Here is an 18,190-nt window from a genome sequence, read left to right as displayed (position 1 = left end):
TCGCCACCCATTAAGACCCTGGGCTTGCCCCTCGGTCAGAACACCAGATTTCCTCTTCCAAAAGACTTCTCCCCAGCCGCCAACTCGTCAGACTGAAGGGAGAGGTTCAGCAGGGCTGGCAGGGGAGGTGGGCAGAGGTGGGCAGGCGCCCCGAGCTGGGGGAAACCACTCCTTGCTGGCACACTCTGTCCACCCACCTGCAGGCAACGGCTGCGTTCGCCCGAGAAACAAAGCCCCCACTTTGCAAACTTCCCAACTTTGGAGGGCTTGGATGCTCAGCCGTAATGGGGCTTTAATGCTAGTTATTTGCATTTAATTAGACACTGAAAACCGTTAATAGAGCCGGCACTTTGCTCATCTTCTCCCTTCCCTCCATCACTCCATCTACATTCCATTAGAGGAACATTTGAGCTGCGAAGTCAAGCGCTCCAAAGTTGGGCAGCGGCGGCCATCCTCTTGCCAGGGGGTGGGGGTGGGGAGAGAGACAGGGGCTGGCCTGTAGCCCTGTGGCCCGTCCTCCTGCAGGCACACAGCAGGGGCAGGCAAGGGGCACCCAAGAGAGGCTGCAGATCAAGGGAAGGGAGGTCTGGGCACTGGCAGGAAGCCGCAAGGCTCCCTGCCAGTTTGGGCAAAGGGCATGGCAAGGGCAGGCAGCCTCTCCTGTGGGCCTCTGACTGCACCAGCACCTCCCCCCCCCCCCGGGCTTTGTTCTTTTGGCTCCCATATGCCAGCCCCACAGCATTTCCTGACTGCCCAGGCCACGCTCCCCCTGCCCATCCGTAGCCTTGCCCCATAGCCAACGCGCCCCGCTCTTACTGGAGCCTCCGGGGAACTGGATGCTGCTCCTCTCCTTGGCCAGCCCGTTGGTTTTGGGGCTGGCGCTGGGGGCAGCGGTGGTCGTGGCCCGCGGAAGCCTCTTGCCTGGCACCTTCACCGTCGTCCTCAGCAGGTCAATCTCCTTCCCGTGGATGTTCTGCATGTAGTCCTGGGGGGGGGGGCAGAGGAAGTGGGGCTCAGTCGTCTCTCGTCTGGCATCTCCCCCCGTACTCAGGTTGCCTCCCCCCCGACCTTGAAGGGGCCTTTCTCTCCCCACCACAACCACAAGAGAGCGCAGTGGAAGCAATGTTTGTGGCCCAATAACCGGGCAAAGCCCAGGACCAAGACCCTGGGAAGGCCCTGGGAAGAATTCTTTACCCAATGGCAGCTGCTCCTGCGACAGCCCCCTTCCTATTCAGGTGAAAGGGGTGGTTTAACCGAGGGGGGTGTCTGTGAGGTTTAACCGAGGGGGGTGCCGGGACCCAACCACAGAAACTCCGCCCCCCCCCGCACTTGCTGATGGAGCTCCCTCTTCCCTCCCATGAGTCTCTGGCTTGCTCTTGCTCTTCCACCCCCCCCCCAATTTCCAAGCATCTTCTAAGGTCAGACCAAAGAAGCAGTGCTGAAAGAGGGAGGGAGCGCTGTGTCCCCATGTGCACTCTCAGTCCCTGCAGCCCGTCCCCAGCGCAAGGCAAGGAGTGCAGGGGGGCAGGAACTTCGCCTCCAAGAGAGAGGCGGCAAGGGTCCGCTCCAGTTCCCAAGGAGGTCACCAAGCCGCTTAGGCAGAGTCAGCAGCACCTGCGGCAACAGCACCTTGAGACTCCGGCGAGGAGGAGGAGGAATGATCCTGAGACGCAGCCCAGGAGAGAGAGGAGGAGGCCTCAAGGCCGCTGCGGCCTCAAGACACAGGCCTCCACCTGCAGCTGTGCCCCAAGGCCTCCCTGCTCCGCCCCACGGCCTCTGCTTCCAGCGGCGCCTGCCCAGCGCAGGGACCTCCAGGAGCCCGAGGATTTCCCCTGTCTCAGCAGAACTGCGTCCTGGCGCTGGCTGGGCTGCCTGCCTGCCTGCCTGCCTGCCTGCCGGAGAGCAGCACCGCGGTCACCAACGCACCGCATTTATTGCCTGCCATAAAACAGCAATTCCTTCCCAAGCCTCCTCGCTAATTACCCAGCCAGTTCTCTCATTTCATTTTATTACTGGAATTAACAACGAGTTCAAAGCGTGGAAAGCTATTAAGATGTGTGATTAAGCCACATTCAATTAGCTTCTACAAACAATTTAATTGATGTTGCAGATAGAATTAACAGAAGGTGATTGTGTGAATGGCTTCAATGGCTGCAGAATGGGAGGCGCCTCCTTCGTGCGGGGGGGGGGGGAGAGGGAGGGAGGGAGGGAAGGAGGGAAGGAAGGAAGGAAGGAAGGAAGGGCAGAGAGGCAGAGGCTGTGCGTGGAGAGATGCTCCAGTGCTCGAGGGGAGCCCAGCCGAGGCAGAGAGAGCCAAGGGTGACCCCCTGGGCGGACGGAGGCTGCCTGATGAGCCCAGGAGGGACCAGGGCACCCCCAGAAGAAGTGGGAAGGGGGCCGGTGCCCCCTTGGCTGCAACGGCCACAGCCCCCCCCACCCCCACCCAGAGAAGTTGTGAAACAACCTGTCCCCAGAAAGTCTTTGGCACTTGCTGTGCACCTGCCACTTTCCCTCTGTGCTTGAGAGCCGTGTTTGGCAGAACGGTTTTCCTGCTCTCCAGATTTTATGCCCTTGAGCATTTGATTTATGGAGTGGGGGCTATATCTCTTTGTCTGCTGCGGAATCCGGAGTATTCTGGTCAGCTGACTAGAGAAGGATGCCTGGTGGGAGTTATGGAGGAAGAGGGAACCAAGAGGGGAGCGTCTCCATCTTCCAAGAGCCCTCCCTGCACAAGGACAAACTTTGCTCTGCAGCTTTGAGATCTAGAACCTGGCTCCCTTCTTTGGAAGGGAGGTCAGAAAGCCAAATTCCAGGCAGGCCACCTGCGGTCCACGCTCTCGGGCGTCCTGGATGCTCTGTGGCCACACAATGGAGGGCTTGTCACTGGCCCAGCCAGCTGAGGAAGACCAGAGTCCCCTGTATGACTGCAGGGTGGGGAAACGGGTCATGCTCTTCAGGGCCCAAGCTGTGGTTGCCCAGGGCCGTCAGGAGCCAGGGTCAGGGCCAGGGTGGCCAACGGGCACAGGCTGCCCGGCCTGGGGCAGCCCAGAAAGTGCCACCTTCCCCCCCTGCTCCCCGTCCAAGGGAGCCACGCCTTGGGACGCGGCGCCACAGGTTCCCCCTCTGTGTCCGTGGCGGTTCTTCATCTCAGCAGCAAACTGTGCTCAAGAGAGAGAGCGCAGGAAGAAGATGGGGAAGAAGCCATTAGCGCCCCAGCGGGGAAGTGACAGAGACGGATGGGGCGGCCGCCACACACATGTCCCCCCCCTCCTCTTGGCACTGGTGACAAAGAGCTGAGCAGCCACGCAGCAGCCCCCCCAGCCCCTTAATGACAGGCCAGGCCAGCCTGGGACCCCGCGGCTCTCCCTGGCGGAGGGGACTCACGTGCAGACTGGGGTGGTAGGTCAGGACTCCGTTGTCACACAAGGTCACGTACTTCTTCTTCCACTCCTTGTTGAGGGATTTGCTGCTGCGCTTCAGGAGGACGCCCTGGGGGGGGCACAGAGCGGGGAGGGGTTAGAGGGATTCTGCTCAGCAGCCCCCCATGGCCACAGGGGCGCCCAGTCAGGGGCTCCCCTTCCCTCAGAAGCTCTCTCCCCCTCCCTCCCTGCCCCTGAGCCCAGGCTGCCTGGGCCCCTCCCCACCTGGGGACCTGGGGTGCTCGGCCTCTTGGGACAGCAAAGGGGCCTCAGGCACGGGCAGATCCTTGAGGGGGAACAAGGCCTCTTGCCTCAGCGCCTGGTCAGGACAAAGGCCGGAGGCCTCTTGCCCAAATGCCCCCTGCCCCACCCAGGCTGTGTTTTCCTGCATGGTGAGGGGGCGCCCAGTGCTGCCTCGGCAGGATTTGGCCAGACCAGGCTCCCCTGCTGCTTCTGTGAAGACAGCCCAGCCTCAAGAGGCCAAGACAGGCAGGCAGAAATCTCCTGCCCTCCCCAACCGCACCCCAAGAGCTAAATTGCATCTCAGGCCAGGACACGGCACCATCGTCTTGGAGTCGCTTCCTGCCTGTGATCTCCAGAGTGCAGCCAAGAGCCGAGGAAGAGGGAGGGGCAGCGAGAGAGCAGCAAAGATGGTCCCCACAACTGAGCCGGGGCAGCCAGGCCACAGCCCCTCTGCCCAGCCCCACCAGCACAGAAGGGGTTCCCCCCTCCTGCAGAGACTGTGCCTTGTGCACCCGGCACCCGGATGCCACCCCCCCCCACCGAGAGCGCAGTCCCTTCCATGGAAAAGTCCAGGGATGCCCTGCCTCAGTCTCTCCACTATGCAATTGACATGGGGCCCAAACATTGGCGGTAAAAAAAGAAAAAAAAAGGGTTCATGTTTCAGGAATCCAATTTGAAGCAATCCATTTCAGGCATAGGAAAAGGATGGACATTCCTGGAAGCCCCAGGGGCTGCCTCTCCGTGGAGGCTGCCTGGCTGCCCTGCGGGAGGCAAGGCCTGAGCCCTCTTCCGCAATCTTCTCAGGCCCCAAACCCGAGAGTCAGAGACCAAACTCCGCTGCAGGTGGGGCAAATCCGCCCCCCTGGCCATTGCCCAAGGGCCAGAGATGGAGGCACAGCACACCAGCCAGTTTAGGGGGTGCCCTGCCCAGTCTCTGCAGGTGGTGCCTTCCCCCCAGCTGTGCCCGTAGTTGGGGCCAGAGGTCAAGGCTGAGCCGGCCAAAGCCTGCAAGGAGACCACGGGCACTTGGCGGGGGCTGAACTCGGGGTCCCCACAGCCCAAGGAGGCCCCGTGGACGCTCATCCCTGGTTGGGCTGACCATAACCGAGGAAGCCTCTCGGCTTCCCACAGTCCAGTCCTTCCCCAGGCAACTGGGAGGGAAGGCAAACGTGGACAGCCAATAGACCAAGGCTGGGCAGGCCAGAGGCAGACCTTGGCTGCTGCTGCTGTTGAAGGGAGGTGGGGTCCAGAAACAGGCCCCTCCATCTGCCTCCCATGCCCCCAAACAGGCAGACCCTCTCAGACCCTCCTCCTTCCCCACAAAGGCTCCCATCTTGAAGGACGCAAGAACAGCCCTGCTCCATCAGGCCCACCTAGTCCCACAGGGGCCAACAGGGTGCCCAACGCGAAGCCCCAGGGCAAGAGCCCCCTCCTCTCTCAAGGTTTCCAGCACATTCAGCAGGACATGGCCTTTCGCCCCTGCTCCTCTTTCTTCTCAGGCCACCGTTGGACCATCTTGCTGCTGCTGATGGTCCAGGAGGAAGCCAAGTTTCTTCTGGTCAGCTGAGAACCTCCCATCCTCAGGTCCCCAAAGGAGCAAAATAAAGCCCCCACTACTGCTGGCAAGAGCAGAAAAAGGACACCACCACTGTGGGGGCATGAAGGGAAGTCCTGTTGGGAAGCCCCCTTCTCCAGCTGACAGAGTGAGGGGGCCCCCAAGCATTCCTGGGGGTGGTGGGGAAGGTCTGGTTTCTGCGGCGCAACAGACTCCAGTCTAGTCAAGTGTGTCCAAGGTCACAAGGCAGAACGGGTTTGGGGACAAAAAGAACCAGGCCAGGAGGCAGGCAGGCCGCCCCCCCCCCAACACAAGAGATGCCTTCAGCCAATAAAGGGCACTGCCCGCCCCCTCCAGCCAAGCCACCCCCCTCCGCCCGGCTGCCACTTCCCCCCCAACCAGTGTGTCCCCACCGGGGAAAGGGGTCTCCCATGATGGGGCAGGCCGCCTTCCTCCCCATATGCACGCATCTCTCTCCCCCCCCCCCCCCGCCAAGCCAGGCTGCTAGATTGAGGCTGGAAGAGGAGGCGGCAGCGGCGGCGGCGGCAGCAGCAGCAGCAACAGCAGCAATATGCAGGGTAATGAAGCAGGGAGCAGCAATGGCCCCCACAGGACTCGTTTACTCCACAAATCTCCCTTCCACTCACTTTTCGCTAAGAATTTTAACACCAAACTTAATTGTAAAGTCGCGTATTGATTGGAAAATGCAAATGGCAATTTAAATGTAATCTAAGCTCCCAGCATGATCCCGGCTCCCTCCGAGGAGAAGCCACCCGGCCCAGGCAGCCCAGGAAGGGAGAGCCTCTGCAGGATGGGATGGGGCCGCAGCAACTGCCCCAGGGGCTGGGGAGGATGGGAGCACCCCAGGCAGGACGAGGAGGGAGGTGGGGGGGGGCTGCTCCCCTCTTGCTCAGCCCCACTGAGGAGCCCAGCTCTCCACCAGTGCAAGCCAGGCATGGAGGGCTGGGCTGGTAGGGCTTCTTCCCTCTTGCCCAGCTGCCCCTGGGGGCTCCTGGGGGCAGAGAACCCTAGACTGAGCCCTGTGGCCTGACTCTCAGGCGGTAGGGGGCTGGAGCCGGCCGGGAGGGTCTGCAGGGAAGCTCTGGGGCTAGGACCCTGCCTGCAGAGGGGCAGCCTTGGGTTGGCCTGAACCCTTGGCCACGGGAGTCCCACAGGCAACTGTTTGGCCGCAGCAAGAGCAGGATGTTGGACAGGACGGGCCTCTGGGCTCTCCTTCTCCCAGGTCACCGTGGGGGGCCTGCTTCTGCCCCCAAGCTCCCAGCTGGGAGGGAGACTTTGCTAAGGAACCCCGACAAGGCTCTGCAGCCCAGCAGAAGACCTTTGGCAAGGGCCCTGGACCGAGTTCACACAGAAGCCCCGGGTTGGGGCACGTTGAGGGGCCAGGAGTGAGGAGAGCCCTCCCAGCCTTGTGGCCTTGCAGGCGTGCATTTGGGGGAGAGGAGGAGAGAGCACCCCAAAATGGCAGGCCAAGTGCTACACAACTCACTCAGAACTACCTGAACGCTGCACAGAAGGCGGCCCCGCCACCACGGACAGAAAGCCACAGGAGGGCTGTGTGGCCTGCAGCCCCGCCCAGCTGCCACCAGTCACCAAGGCCAGGAGGGGGCTCAGTCAGCCCCCCGACACATGACCCCCGAGAGAGAGTGGGAAGCCCCATGGCTGGCAAGCAGAGCCAGCACAAATCATGCCCTGTCCCCCGAGGCGAGAGAAAGGGGTCCAAACCCTTGTGGGGAGTGGGCTGCTGGCAGGTGGGCCCCCCGAAAAGCCAAGGGCCGGCAACAAAGTCCTGGGGAAACAGCTTCTCTTTCCCCCAAAGTCTGCCTGAACTGCAATACCCTCGGCTGCACCTTTTCCCTTCCTGCCGTTTTTCTCCTTCCGATTCCCCCTCCTCCAGCTGCCCGGTGTGTCAGTGACAGAGAAAGGGGTTGGCGGGGGGACGGACAACACTGCCCTAGTCCTGCCCCTGAGACTTCCAGGAGACGTTTTGCACCGAAGCCCCAGAAGGCTCCTCTTCCACAACCAGCAACCACGACTCCTGCCCACCTTCTTTGACGTGAGGGGCTGCCCACTGCAGGGAGAGAGATCTCCACTTACCAGGTCCTTTCCCCAAACGGGGCAGACAGCAAGGCAGGGGGCTTCCTGCAGAAGACCTGGAGCTGTCTGGAGGAAATCTCCCTGCAGAGACTTTTGCTGTAGTGGAGATGGCACCAAAACCACCTTACGGGATTGCGAAGCTCGGTCTCCTCTCGAAGGCGGTCTGACACAGAGAGCCAGCCCAGCACTTGACCGGCTCCTGGGAAGGACGTCCTTTGATGCAGGCCTTCTTCAGCCAGGCCAGCCACCCCGGCCCCTGGAATCTACGTTCAGGGCCAGGGCTCAATGCCAGGCGAGGCTGCCAAGTGCCAACAAGAAGCTGCAACCAGCCTTTGCATCCTGGCAGGACGGGCAAGGCCTGGTCCCCAGCAGCCTTCGGAGATCCGTGCTGAATGGTGCCCGCCCCCCACACCCACTGACCGTTGCACGAGGGCCCAAGCAAGCAACAGGGAGTCCCCCAGATGTCGCCAGCCAGCAGATGGTGCTTGGCAGCTCCCCGATGGCACCTTGGAGCGCATAGCAAAGGCCTCCCCTCCTCCTCCCTGCCACCCAAATGCACACACGTAGGCACACAGAGTAGCCGAACACAGAGCTGGTGACTGCAACACTGGCATGGAGAAACACAATGGGCCTGAGAAAGAGATGCCCCTCAGTCGCGGGGAAGGAAAAAGAGTGGGTGAGCCCCAGGTGCCCCCCCTGCCCTCCCTCCACGGCTGCAGTGATGGGGGAAGAGCGCGAACCTGCTTAATGGGAATGGCCCGCCCGCTGCCGATGGAGTCCGCCTTACACTCCGGGGCCTTCTTCTCCCGCTCGATGTCCGTGCCTTTCCGAGACTGGAAGAGAAGAGACACGGGGCGTTAGATGGGCAGGGAGGGCAGGGCAAGGGAGGCCGCCCCCTGGAGACTCAGGGGAGCCCCCGCCTGCTCTCTGCTCCAGCCCCAGGCCAGAGGAGTGGAGGCGCTGCCGTGGCCTCGGCCCCGCCTGCCCGCCCGCCCGCCCCCTGGTCCCCGGGATGGGTGACAGACGAGACCAGCGTGGGATGGGGTGAGCATGGATGGAGGAAACAGCAGCAGCAACAGCAGCAGCAGCGGGAGCAGCAGCAGCGGGAGCAGCAGCAAAAGCACCGCCGGAAAAGAAGGCACCAGCCCGACTAATCCAACCGTTTATTTGGTGAACACACGGGCACCATACAAAGTCGCGGATGTCACTGGGCCACCGTCAGCCCCTTACAAAAGAGCTTTGACAATAAACAGCTACTTTACATTTAGAACATGATTCTTGGGGAGAGAAAGAGAGAGAGAGAGAGAGAGAGAGAGAGAGAAAGGAGGAGGGCGGGGAGAGGAAGAGCAATAACTCCAGTTCATCATCATCATCATCACCACCATCAGCTTAATAAATAAACGGATCACTAGATGAAGCTGGAAACCACAGTCTGCTGAGAAGCGGTCCATGGGAAGGTGCTGGAGAGACAGTGGAGAGCCTTGCGGGAGTCACGGCGGGGGACGCAAGCGATACATTCAGAACCACAAGAATGGCGGGAGGAGGCAGCCTTCGGCCCTCGGCCGGCGTCCGTCCATCTTACAAGCCCTTGCGTTGTCTGTCCATCAACGCAGCCAGCCGCACCAGCCCCTGCGCACTTGAAAGGGGGCCGGAAAGGAGGAGCTGGCGGCGGCAGCAGCCCTCTTGCCCCGCACTCCGACGAGCTCAAAAGAGAGGGCCTCCAAGAGCCATAGTCGTCTGGGGAGGCGGCGGCGGCCGTGGCAGAGAAGGAGGAAGAAGAGGAGGAGGAGGAAGAAGAAGAGGAAGAAGAGGAGGAGGAGAGGAGGAGTCCATGCAGGAGGAAGGAGGGAGCCGGAGAGCAAGTAGCAGGGCGCGACCAGCGGCAAAGCGTCCCGTGGCCCCTCCATCTCCTGGCACTTCCTGGCGGCTCTGTCGGTCTTCCTGTCCCCGGAGGGCCCCTTCTCGGCACGCGGACAGTCCAGCTCGCCCAGCAAAGTCCCGGCTTAGAGGGCAGGCGCAGCAGACTCCCTCCGAGAGACTTTAGAGAGGGGGGGAGGAGGAGGGGCTAAAGGCTCCTGCGTGTCTCCGGGAGGAGGGGGACCCAGGCGGCAGGTAGGGCAGGCCGCTAATCTGAGATCACTCCCAGTGCCTGTCCCTGATCCGGCCCTGGAGAGGCAATGAAAAGTGAGAGAATTGGTACTGAGGTGCCTGCTGGGAAACCAACGGGATCTTCTAATTTGGAAGGAGTTGAAAAGGCCTTTTGGTTGATGAAAAGTTGGAAACAGTGGCACATATCTGCAAATATCGAAAGAATAAAGAGTTTGGCATGTTATACTCAGAAAAGGACGTGTGTGCGCGTCTGTCTGTCTGTCTGGGGCACGGCAGGAAGGACACAGAGAATCAGGCCGGCCAGCCCAGAGGTGGGGCAGCGGCGGCGGCAGCGGCAGCAGCAGCAGCAATCAGGCCGAGCAGATGAGAGAGAAGGAAGAGCCAAGGGAGGGAGGGAGGAAGGGAGGGAGGAAGAAAGGAGGAAGGAAGGGAAGCAGGATTCTGCCTCCACCTGCTGGTCAGAGACACGCTGACACCCTCTGTCCTCCTGGGCTGGTGCAGAGAGCAGGAGAGGCAGCCAGGAAGGGCAGAAGCAGCAGGAGTTTGGAGAGGGAGGCAGGGGGAAGCGGCAGCCATGGGAATGAGCTTCTGGGAATGAGGGGTGCACAGGTGAAGACCAAGGAAACAGGGTCCCCTCCCTTCCCCCCCACCCCGTGCCCCAACAGCCAAAGAAGCCCCGGCTGCCAGAGCCTTCAGGAGCCCCCGCCCGGAGCCCCCCGCCAGTGCCGCCCCCTGGAAGGACCCCCACGTGGGAGCAGCTGCGGGGCAGCAGTTTGTGGATGGACGTGAGCAAGCATGGTGAAGAGAGCAGATCCACAGGGAGCTCGGGGGGGGGGGACGCCAAGCAAGAGGGGTGGTCTCACGGCAAGCCATTCCGTCCGAGTGGTGGGGGGGGCAAGCGAGCGAGCGAGCGAGCGAGAGAGGGAGCAGGCCAGCGCAGCGCTCGCTCACTCAAAGATCCGCCTGCGAGGAGCAGGGAGGAAGGCGGGAGCAAGCAGGAGCGTCAGGAGGGGGCCGCGTGCAGTGGGGGCAGCAAAGCAAGCAGGAGCAAGGACAGCCAGGGCCCCCACCGGACCCCACAGCCAGGAGCAGCCCCCTTGCAGAGGAAGAGCCGAGACCCAGGAAGGCAGGGTGTGTTTGTGTTCGTGTGTGGAAGTGGCCCAGGGACCCAGAGACTGGGTCTGGTCAAGTGGGCTGAGGGGGGGTGGGCTTGCAAGAGAGAACAGGGGTCGTTTGTCTTTGCAAAGGCTGTGCCCCACAGCCCCCGCCCGAGCGCCAGACAGGCAAGCCCCAGCTTCCACATCCTGCCCCCCCCCGGATGCAGCAGAAGACCTCACAGCCAAGCCAAGGAGCCCCAGCACGACCCACAGCCTCTCCAGGTGCCCCCACCTCCCTCCCGAGGGGCATGCACTGCTTTGTGGCCCTTGTGGGGCTGGGCGGGGGGGGGGGGGGCTGGGCAGCTGCTTCCAGGCCAGGTGATGCCGGCTCTGGGGTTCAGCGTGTCTGTGGCTTTTCTACAATTGGAAATCAGGAAACCTTTGCCCACGTTCAACGATACAGATTCTCTACAATGGTCCAGACTTCAAGACGGGACAGCCCTGGCCCCTGTTGCAAACAGATGATTGAAAAACGGGGAGAGGTCTCACCTGAGGATTCTCTTTGGAAGGGATGCAATTTTTCAAAAGTATGGACTGGCCAACCATGTCCCCTGGCCATTCTTTAAGATGGAAGACCCCCCCCCCCCGGGGGGCAGCCTCTTTTGCTTCCCTGAAGGGCAGGTGGCAGCCACACCCTCCCCTCCAGGATTTTCCAAAATGAATTTGCTCTTTTGTCTTTATTGCTTTTTGCAGGAAATCTGCACCCCCCCCCGTGGTATCTGGACTTTTGTAGAAGAACAGAAGCGGGGAGGGAATTGGGCCCTTAAAACTGAGGAGGAAGCAACGAGGGTCCTCGGAATCTCTCCCCAGGGAAGTTTGCCTGGCGCATTCATTAAACACCTTTAGGCGCCAGGCAAATACGTTCCTTTTTAACCAGGCCTTTGGTTGGTCCGATTTACATCCATTGCCCTCTTAAAATGTGTTTTTTTTTGTGGGAGGCCTATTGGGCTGTTGTTTTTATTTTTGTTAGGTATTTTGTGGTTTTATATCTTTTATTCTGTGAACCACCCTGAGACCCCGGGGTATAGGGCGGTATATAAATTCTAAATAATAATAATAATAATAATAATAATAGGAATCAGAGAGGCAGAAGCCAAAGGCCTTGGGGCAGAGGGAGGGATCCAATTTCTCAAATTCAGTTATTTCTGGACAACCAAGTAAGCTAAAAAAAAAATGGTCACTCAGGGGAGAGGACAATCCAGAATGACTCTTCATGAAATCTCTGCTCCACAATATCACCCCTGAAGCTCAATCCTATTCCCAGCAGAGTTTGCAATTTGTCCCGATTTTTAATCATCTGCAAAGTGGATGTGCGTCCCTCCTGTGCCCAAACCATTTGCGAATGTTTGGAACAGGGCAAGACCCACCACGTGGTTCCTTGTGGGGCAACTTTGGTGCTTAGCTGTCAACTTTCAGATTTGAAAATAAGGGATCAGCAGCCTCCCCTGTCCCGGGGACAGACTACAGGATAGCTAACAATCCGGGATAGCAGCAGGAAGCCGCGCTGGAATAAAGGAATTTCCCGCAAAAAAGGGAAGGTTGACAGCTATGCCTTGGTGTTGCCCCACTTTGCCCCCCGCAGGCAATGAATGGGCTGCTCTGCGCAGGCAGCCCACCCAAAGGAGCCTGCCACCCACCCTCTTCCCGTACGCACCCCCCCCAGACACTCAGGCACTCACTGTGAAGATGTTGGACCGGCGCTTCGACTGCTTGCGGATGGGGGTGGGGGTGTTGGAGGCGGCAATGGTCTCGATCCGCAGCTCTCGCTGGCTGATGCTGGGGGTCGAGGGCACAGAGGACGAGTAGTCGCTGAAGGCCCCACTCCCGTTGGCAGCCTGGGGAGGAAGGGGGACGTGTGAGGCCAGGGGGTCGACACTGGGGGGCCTCCCACACCGCCAAACCACCTATCCTACCCCCCAAAAAAGGGGCTGCCTCCCCCCCCGCCGCAGCAGAATCAACAAGAACAGCAGACGGTGCTTAAGTGATTTCTAATGGAGGCCTCGCCTTCCTTGGAGGTTTTTAAACAAGGGTTTGGAGCCACCTGCCAGCGATGCTTTATTTGCGATTCCGGCATTGAAGGGGATTGAACTGGATAATAATAATAATAATAATAATAATAATAATAATAATAATAATAATAATTTATTATTTGTACCCTGCCCATCTGGCTGGGTTTCCCCAGCCACTCTGGGCGGCTTCCAACAAAGATTAAAAATACATTAAAATGTCGCACATTAAAACTTCCCAAAACAGGGCTGCCTTCAGATGTCTTCTAAAAGTTAGATAGTTGTTTATTTCCTTGACATCTGGTGGGAGGGCGTTCCACAGGGCGGGCGCCACCACTGAGAAGGCCCTCTCCCTGGTTCCCTGTAACTTGACTTGTTGCAGGGAGGGAACCGCCAGAAGGCCTTCGGAGCTGGACCTCAGCGTCCGGGCTCAACGATGCAGGTGGAGACGCTCCTTCAGGTCTACTGGGCCTTTGAGGCTGTTTAGGGCTCTCAAGGTCAGCACCAACACTTTGAATTGTGCTTGGAAATGTACTGGGAGCCGATGTAGGATGGATGACCCACAATAGTCCCTTCCAACTCTACTAGTAAGAGCTGGAAACAAATCACATCTGGAAACCAATTTGCCCCTTGGGTTTCAGATGGATAAAAAGTAAAGGTACCCCTGACCATTAAGTCCAGTCGCAGATGACTCTGGGGTTGCGGCGCTCATCTTGCTTTACTGGCCGAGGGAGCCGGCGTGCAGCTTCTGGGTCATGTGGCCAGCAGGACTAAGCCGCTTCTGGCGAACCAGAGCAGCGCACAGAAACACAGCTTACCTTCAGATGGATAGGCAAGTTTAAAATGTCTAGGACACAATATTTCATGGCCCTCTAGCGGCTCTGGTGGCCCATTGACCAGAAGTAAAGTATTTAGCATTAACTCTGGAAGCATCGACTCCATTCTGACCAAACTACGCCTCCTAGAGCAAAATATACACCAGGAAGCTTTGTTTGGTCAGAATCGAGTGGACACTAATAATAATAATAATAATAATAATAATAATAATAATAATAATAATTTATTTATACCACGCCCATCTGGCTGGGTTGCCTCAGCCACTCTGGGCGGCTCCCAACAGAATATTAGTAAAGTTAAAGGGACCCCTGACCATTAGGTCCAGTTGTGGGTGACTCTGGGGTTGCGGCGCTCATCTCACTTTACTGGCCGAGGGAGCCGGCGTACAGCTTCTGGGTCATGTGGCCAGCAGGACTGAGCCGCTTCTGGCGAACCAGAGCAGCGCACGGAAATGCTGTTTACCTTCCCGCTGGAGCGGTCCCTATTGATCTACTTGCACTTTGACGTGCTTTCGAACTGCTAGGTTGGCAGGAGCAGGGACTGAGCAACAGGAGCTCACCCTGTCGCAGGGATTCGAACCGCCGACCTTCTGATCTGCAAGTCCTAGGCTCTGTGGTTTAGACCACAGTGCCGCCTGTGTCCCTAACAGAATATTAAAAACACAATAAAACATCAAACCAGGGCTGCCTTCAGATGTCTTCTAAAAGTCAGATAGTTGCTTATTTCCTTGACATCTGATGGGAGGGCGTTCCCCAGGGCGGGCGCCACCACCTAGAAGGCCCTCTGCCTGGTTCCCTGTATCTTCACTTCTTGCGGGGCGGGAACCGCCAGAGTTAATGCTAAATAGATGACTTCTGGCAAATGAGCCGCCAGAGCCGCTGGTGGACTGTGAACATTTCTGTCCTGGGCTTTTAAGACTCGTCTACCCAGATACTATCTGAAACCAAAGTGGAGCATTGGCTGCCAGGTGTGAAATACATTGGCATCCTTTTCAGCTCTCCTACCCACCAGCCTGGCAAGGGAGTTTCGCAAGTATGCAGAAAGTGCTGGTTGGCATTAAGGTGGTGATGGTTGGCACTCAACCCCCTGAGTTTGCAAAGAGAGGGCATCACAGACACCCCCAGGACCAGCCTCCCCCTTCTGCCACTCCAGCTGAGGTCCAGCCAGCTCTTCCCCTCCAGTCAGGGCAATCCTTCCTCTCTCCATCTTTTCCATTGAAGGCTACCGGGGGGGGGGGGTGGCATCTGGGTGCCCTCTGTAAGGACAGGATGCTGAACAAGGTGGACCACCAGCCGCAAGGGCTCTTCTTATAGAGATCTATTGCGATAGCAGAACCTCCATGCCCAGGGGCAGTCTACCTCTGAATACTGGAAGATGGGGAATAACAATTGGAGAATCGCTGTTGCTTCCAAGCTTCCCATATCGAGCATTGGGGAGGCCACTGTGAGGACGGGACCAGATCCTGCAAGGTCCTTTTGGGTTCTCATGTCCCTTTCTAGGCCTGTCTGGCTCGGTGAGGCTACACCTCTGAGCAACGAGAACTCTGCTTTCCTGGTGAGGATGTTTACAGCAAGAGTAATAAAAAGAAATTGTTATTTAGGGGAATTGAATTTAATTCTAAATTATATTCCAGAAACGTGGGAGATTACAAGGGGTCAAAAAAATGGAAGTACCGTGCTATATTAGAAGGAATTGGAAGAGCCGCAAAGAGATTCCATTGAGCACATGGATTGATAATATGGACAGATTAGCTACATACAAACGAACTGCATGTCGATGCAAATTAAGAATGGATAAATATGAAGAAATCTGGAAGGAATATTTAAGCGATAAGGCGGATAGTGGGGGGAGGAGAGGGTGGGAAAACATTGTTGAAAAGGTGTAGTCATAGGTATATCAGTGTATTCAAATCTGAATTGTCAAATTGTGTTATGGTTTTTGTTGTATGTGTCTTTTGCAGTTGTTGTTTGTATTGAAAAAATGATTAAATAAATTTTAAAAAACAACAACAACTCTGGTTTCCTGCAGGGCTAAGCCCAGGACAGCCTCATGGGGCTGGCCAGAAAGACCCTCCAAGCTCCCAGGAAAGACCCAGGGCCCTCCCCAAAGATGCCCCCCTACCTGGTTGATGTGCACGGAGGGGATGGAGGCGGCCGAGACGGACGAATGGCTGGGAGAGTTGGGCAGCGACTTGCAGGGCCCAATGGAGAGCTGCTGCTTCTTGCGCAGGGCCACCACCTTCTGGGCCACTGGAAAAGCGGGGGGGGGGGGGGAGAGATAAGCCCCAGGCGACCATCGGGGGGGCAGTTTCCAGAAAGGGGGAGCAGCCCCCATCTCTGGCACAGCAGCCACACTCGGGGTGCCTCCCCCCCAGATGGGCTGGGGAAAGACAAGAATGGGGGGGGGGCGAGGCTGAACCACAACAGGTATTTGCAGGGGGTGTGTGGCAATGGGTTGCCCCACCTCTATTTCTGGGTCTCTGGAACTCCCTGCCACCGTAACTTCCCACTGTGACCCTCCTCCGCTGCCCACTCTGAGATTCGGCGCTGGCAGGCCAGGTTCACCTCAGGTCCATAGCTGTCAATGTTTTCCTTTTTTTAAGGGAAATTCCCTTATTCTGAATAGGCTTCCTCGCAAGAAAAGGGGAAAGTTGACAGCTATGCTCAGGGCCAAACGTCCGCCCTCGGCCCAAGCCCACCAAAAGCTCTCCCAGTTGCACTTCTGCCTGCTGGGGCAGCTGACCCCTTTGGGACTCTTTGCTCACCCATGTTTTGTGGCCACGTGCCCAGAGGGCAGCCTGGCAGGGCTCCCTCCCCCTGCTCTTCACCCCAAGTCTCTGCCCCCCACTTTCCCCTCTGCCACCAGGACTTTCTCATAGGGGCAGTTAACTGCCTGTCTTCCCTGAGCGGAGCCCTCCAGACCAATCAGAAGGCTTTCACCTGAACCAGGCCCCGCCTCTAAGCACTGCAAGGGCTCCTCCCCTCTCAGCCAATAATAATAATAATTTCTATTTATACCCCACCCTCCCCAGCCAAGGCCAGGCTCAGGGTGGCTAACAAGCAATAATAAAAACAAGTTGAAAGAATACAACTTAAAAACAAGATTAAAAAACAACGTTAAAATATTGAAATATTAAAATATTAAAATGCAGCCTCATCACAGGAGGAGAAAGGAAAAATGAAAAAGAAAGAGGCGGAGGGAATCAAAGTGGCTCCAAGCCAAAGGCCAGGCGGAACAACTCTGTCTTACAGGCCCTGCGGAAAGAAATCAGATCCCGCAGGGCCCTGGTCTCATGAGGCAGAGCGTTCCACCAGACCGGAGCCAGAGTTGAAAAGACCCTGGCTCTGGTTGAAGCCAATCTAACTTTCTTAGGGCCCGGGACCACTAGGGTGTTGTTATTTATGGACCTTGAGGCTCTCCGTGGGGCATACCAGGAGAGGCGGTCCCGGAGGTACGAGGGTCCTAGGCCGTGAAGGGCTTTAAAGGTCAAAAGCAGCACCTTAAATCTGACCCTGTACTCCACCGGGAGCCAGTGCAGCTTGAAAAGCACTGGGTGAATATGCTCCCATGGCAGAGACCCCGTGAGGAGCCTCGCTGCAGCATTCTGCACCCGCTGGAGTTTCTGGGACAGCTTCAAGGGCAGCCCCGCATAGAGCGAATTACAGTAGTCAAGTCTGGAGGTGACCATCGCATGAAAGCCACTGCTGAAAAGGCCCTGCAAGAGCGCCAGGCCTCAGCCACCCCCTTGGTCCCTATAAAAGGCATTACACAGGAGAGCTCTTTGCACGACCCAGTTCGGAAGGTGTAAGCACAACACAATTAAAAACAGTGACAATTAATTGCACTCTTGTTCAAATTACAACTCTTTTAATCCAACAAAATGCATGAATTTGGTCTGGTGATGCCAGCTTTTCAAAGCCTGATAGTCACCTGCAAGTACAGAACCCCCTGCCACCCCCTCGTCTCTGAGCGGCCCCCACCCCCAAGTAATCCCTCCACCCACTTGGGGAACCACTGCTCTACCGCCTTTTCCATGGGGCTGACTGGGGGCTAATGGGAGCTGCAGCCCAAAGCCCCTGGGGGGGGGTATCAAGCGGGCAAATACTGCCCTGCCACCAATAGAGACCATGCAAAACATAAAGGGACCTGTGGAACTCACTGCCACAAGATGGACCAGCAGTCTCTACTCTAAATGGTGTATTTCTTAAAAAAACAGTCAACATACCATGGTAGAAGGGGCAATTCGGGGCAAAGGCCGTTGCTCGCTTGCTGCCAGGAAAGATGGGCTTCCTTCTTGCGCCCCGTCAAGGCAGCCCTGCTCCCCTCCTGCTGCCCCAGCCAAGGCTGGCCTGGCACCCACTTACCATCCTGGAAGACTCTCTCCACATTGAGCCCATAGGTGGCACAGGTCTCGTAGTAGGTGCAGCGCTTCAGGTCGTTCGACAGCTTCCTGGCGCGGGAGTCGTCAATCACCCGGGGGTTGGTGGCGCTGATGGCATCTGAGAGGGAGGGAGCGGGTCAGGGAGAGGCCTGAGAACATCTGCCCCCCTGATGCCAACCTCCCTGGGGCAGGCAGGGGTCACTGCTGCCCCACACAGTGCCCCAGGGCCTGGGCACAATGCCAGGCCGGCCGTTGCCAGCGCCTTGTGCTGCCACTCAGTTGCCTCCGTGGGCGGAATGGGCACTGCCACATCACATCCATTTGACGCCCTTGTAAAAACTCAGTCATTGAGTGTTTCCTTGGGAACT

At 58.0% G+C, this 18,190-nt stretch overlaps 2 protein-coding genes across 6 annotated transcripts in view; both read right to left on the bottom strand.

Annotated features, from left to right (window-relative positions):
* Window positions 1–18,190, bottom strand: part of LOC310827696 (uncharacterized protein) — a 751,453-nt gene that overhangs the window by 425,601 nt on the left and 307,662 nt on the right. The gene's annotated exons all lie outside the window — the stretch shown is intronic.
* The window catches only part of AGAP3 (ArfGAP with GTPase domain, ankyrin repeat and PH domain 3), a 102,607-nt gene that overhangs the window by 27,703 nt on the left and 56,714 nt on the right, over window positions 1–18,190 (bottom strand). For 2 of the 4 annotated variants that reach the window (XM_083703991.1, XM_083703990.1), the window contains exons 6-11: window positions 17,806–17,940; window positions 15,563–15,690; window positions 12,278–12,433; window positions 8,073–8,165; window positions 3,385–3,489; window positions 817–985 (exon numbers count right to left, since the gene is read on the bottom strand). In XM_083703991.1, the coding sequence (XP_083560117.1) occupies window positions 817–985; window positions 3,385–3,489; window positions 8,073–8,165; window positions 12,278–12,433; window positions 15,563–15,690; window positions 17,806–17,940 (786 nt within the window). Of the gene's footprint in view, window positions 1–816; window positions 986–3,384; window positions 3,490–8,072; window positions 8,166–8,481; window positions 9,628–12,277; window positions 12,434–15,562; window positions 15,691–16,205; window positions 16,330–17,805; window positions 17,941–18,190 lie in introns of those variants that run through there. The other 2 variants (XM_083703992.1, XM_083703993.1) reach the window with 2 other exon arrangements.

Source organism: Podarcis gaigeae (assembly GCF_964106915.1).
Source record: "Podarcis gaigeae genome assembly, chromosome: 12".
NCBI classification, from domain to species: domain Eukaryota; kingdom Metazoa; phylum Chordata; class Lepidosauria; order Squamata; family Lacertidae; genus Podarcis; species Podarcis gaigeae.
Note: the sequence above shows the minus strand (reverse complement) of the source record. Positions and strands in the feature narration are given on the sequence as shown.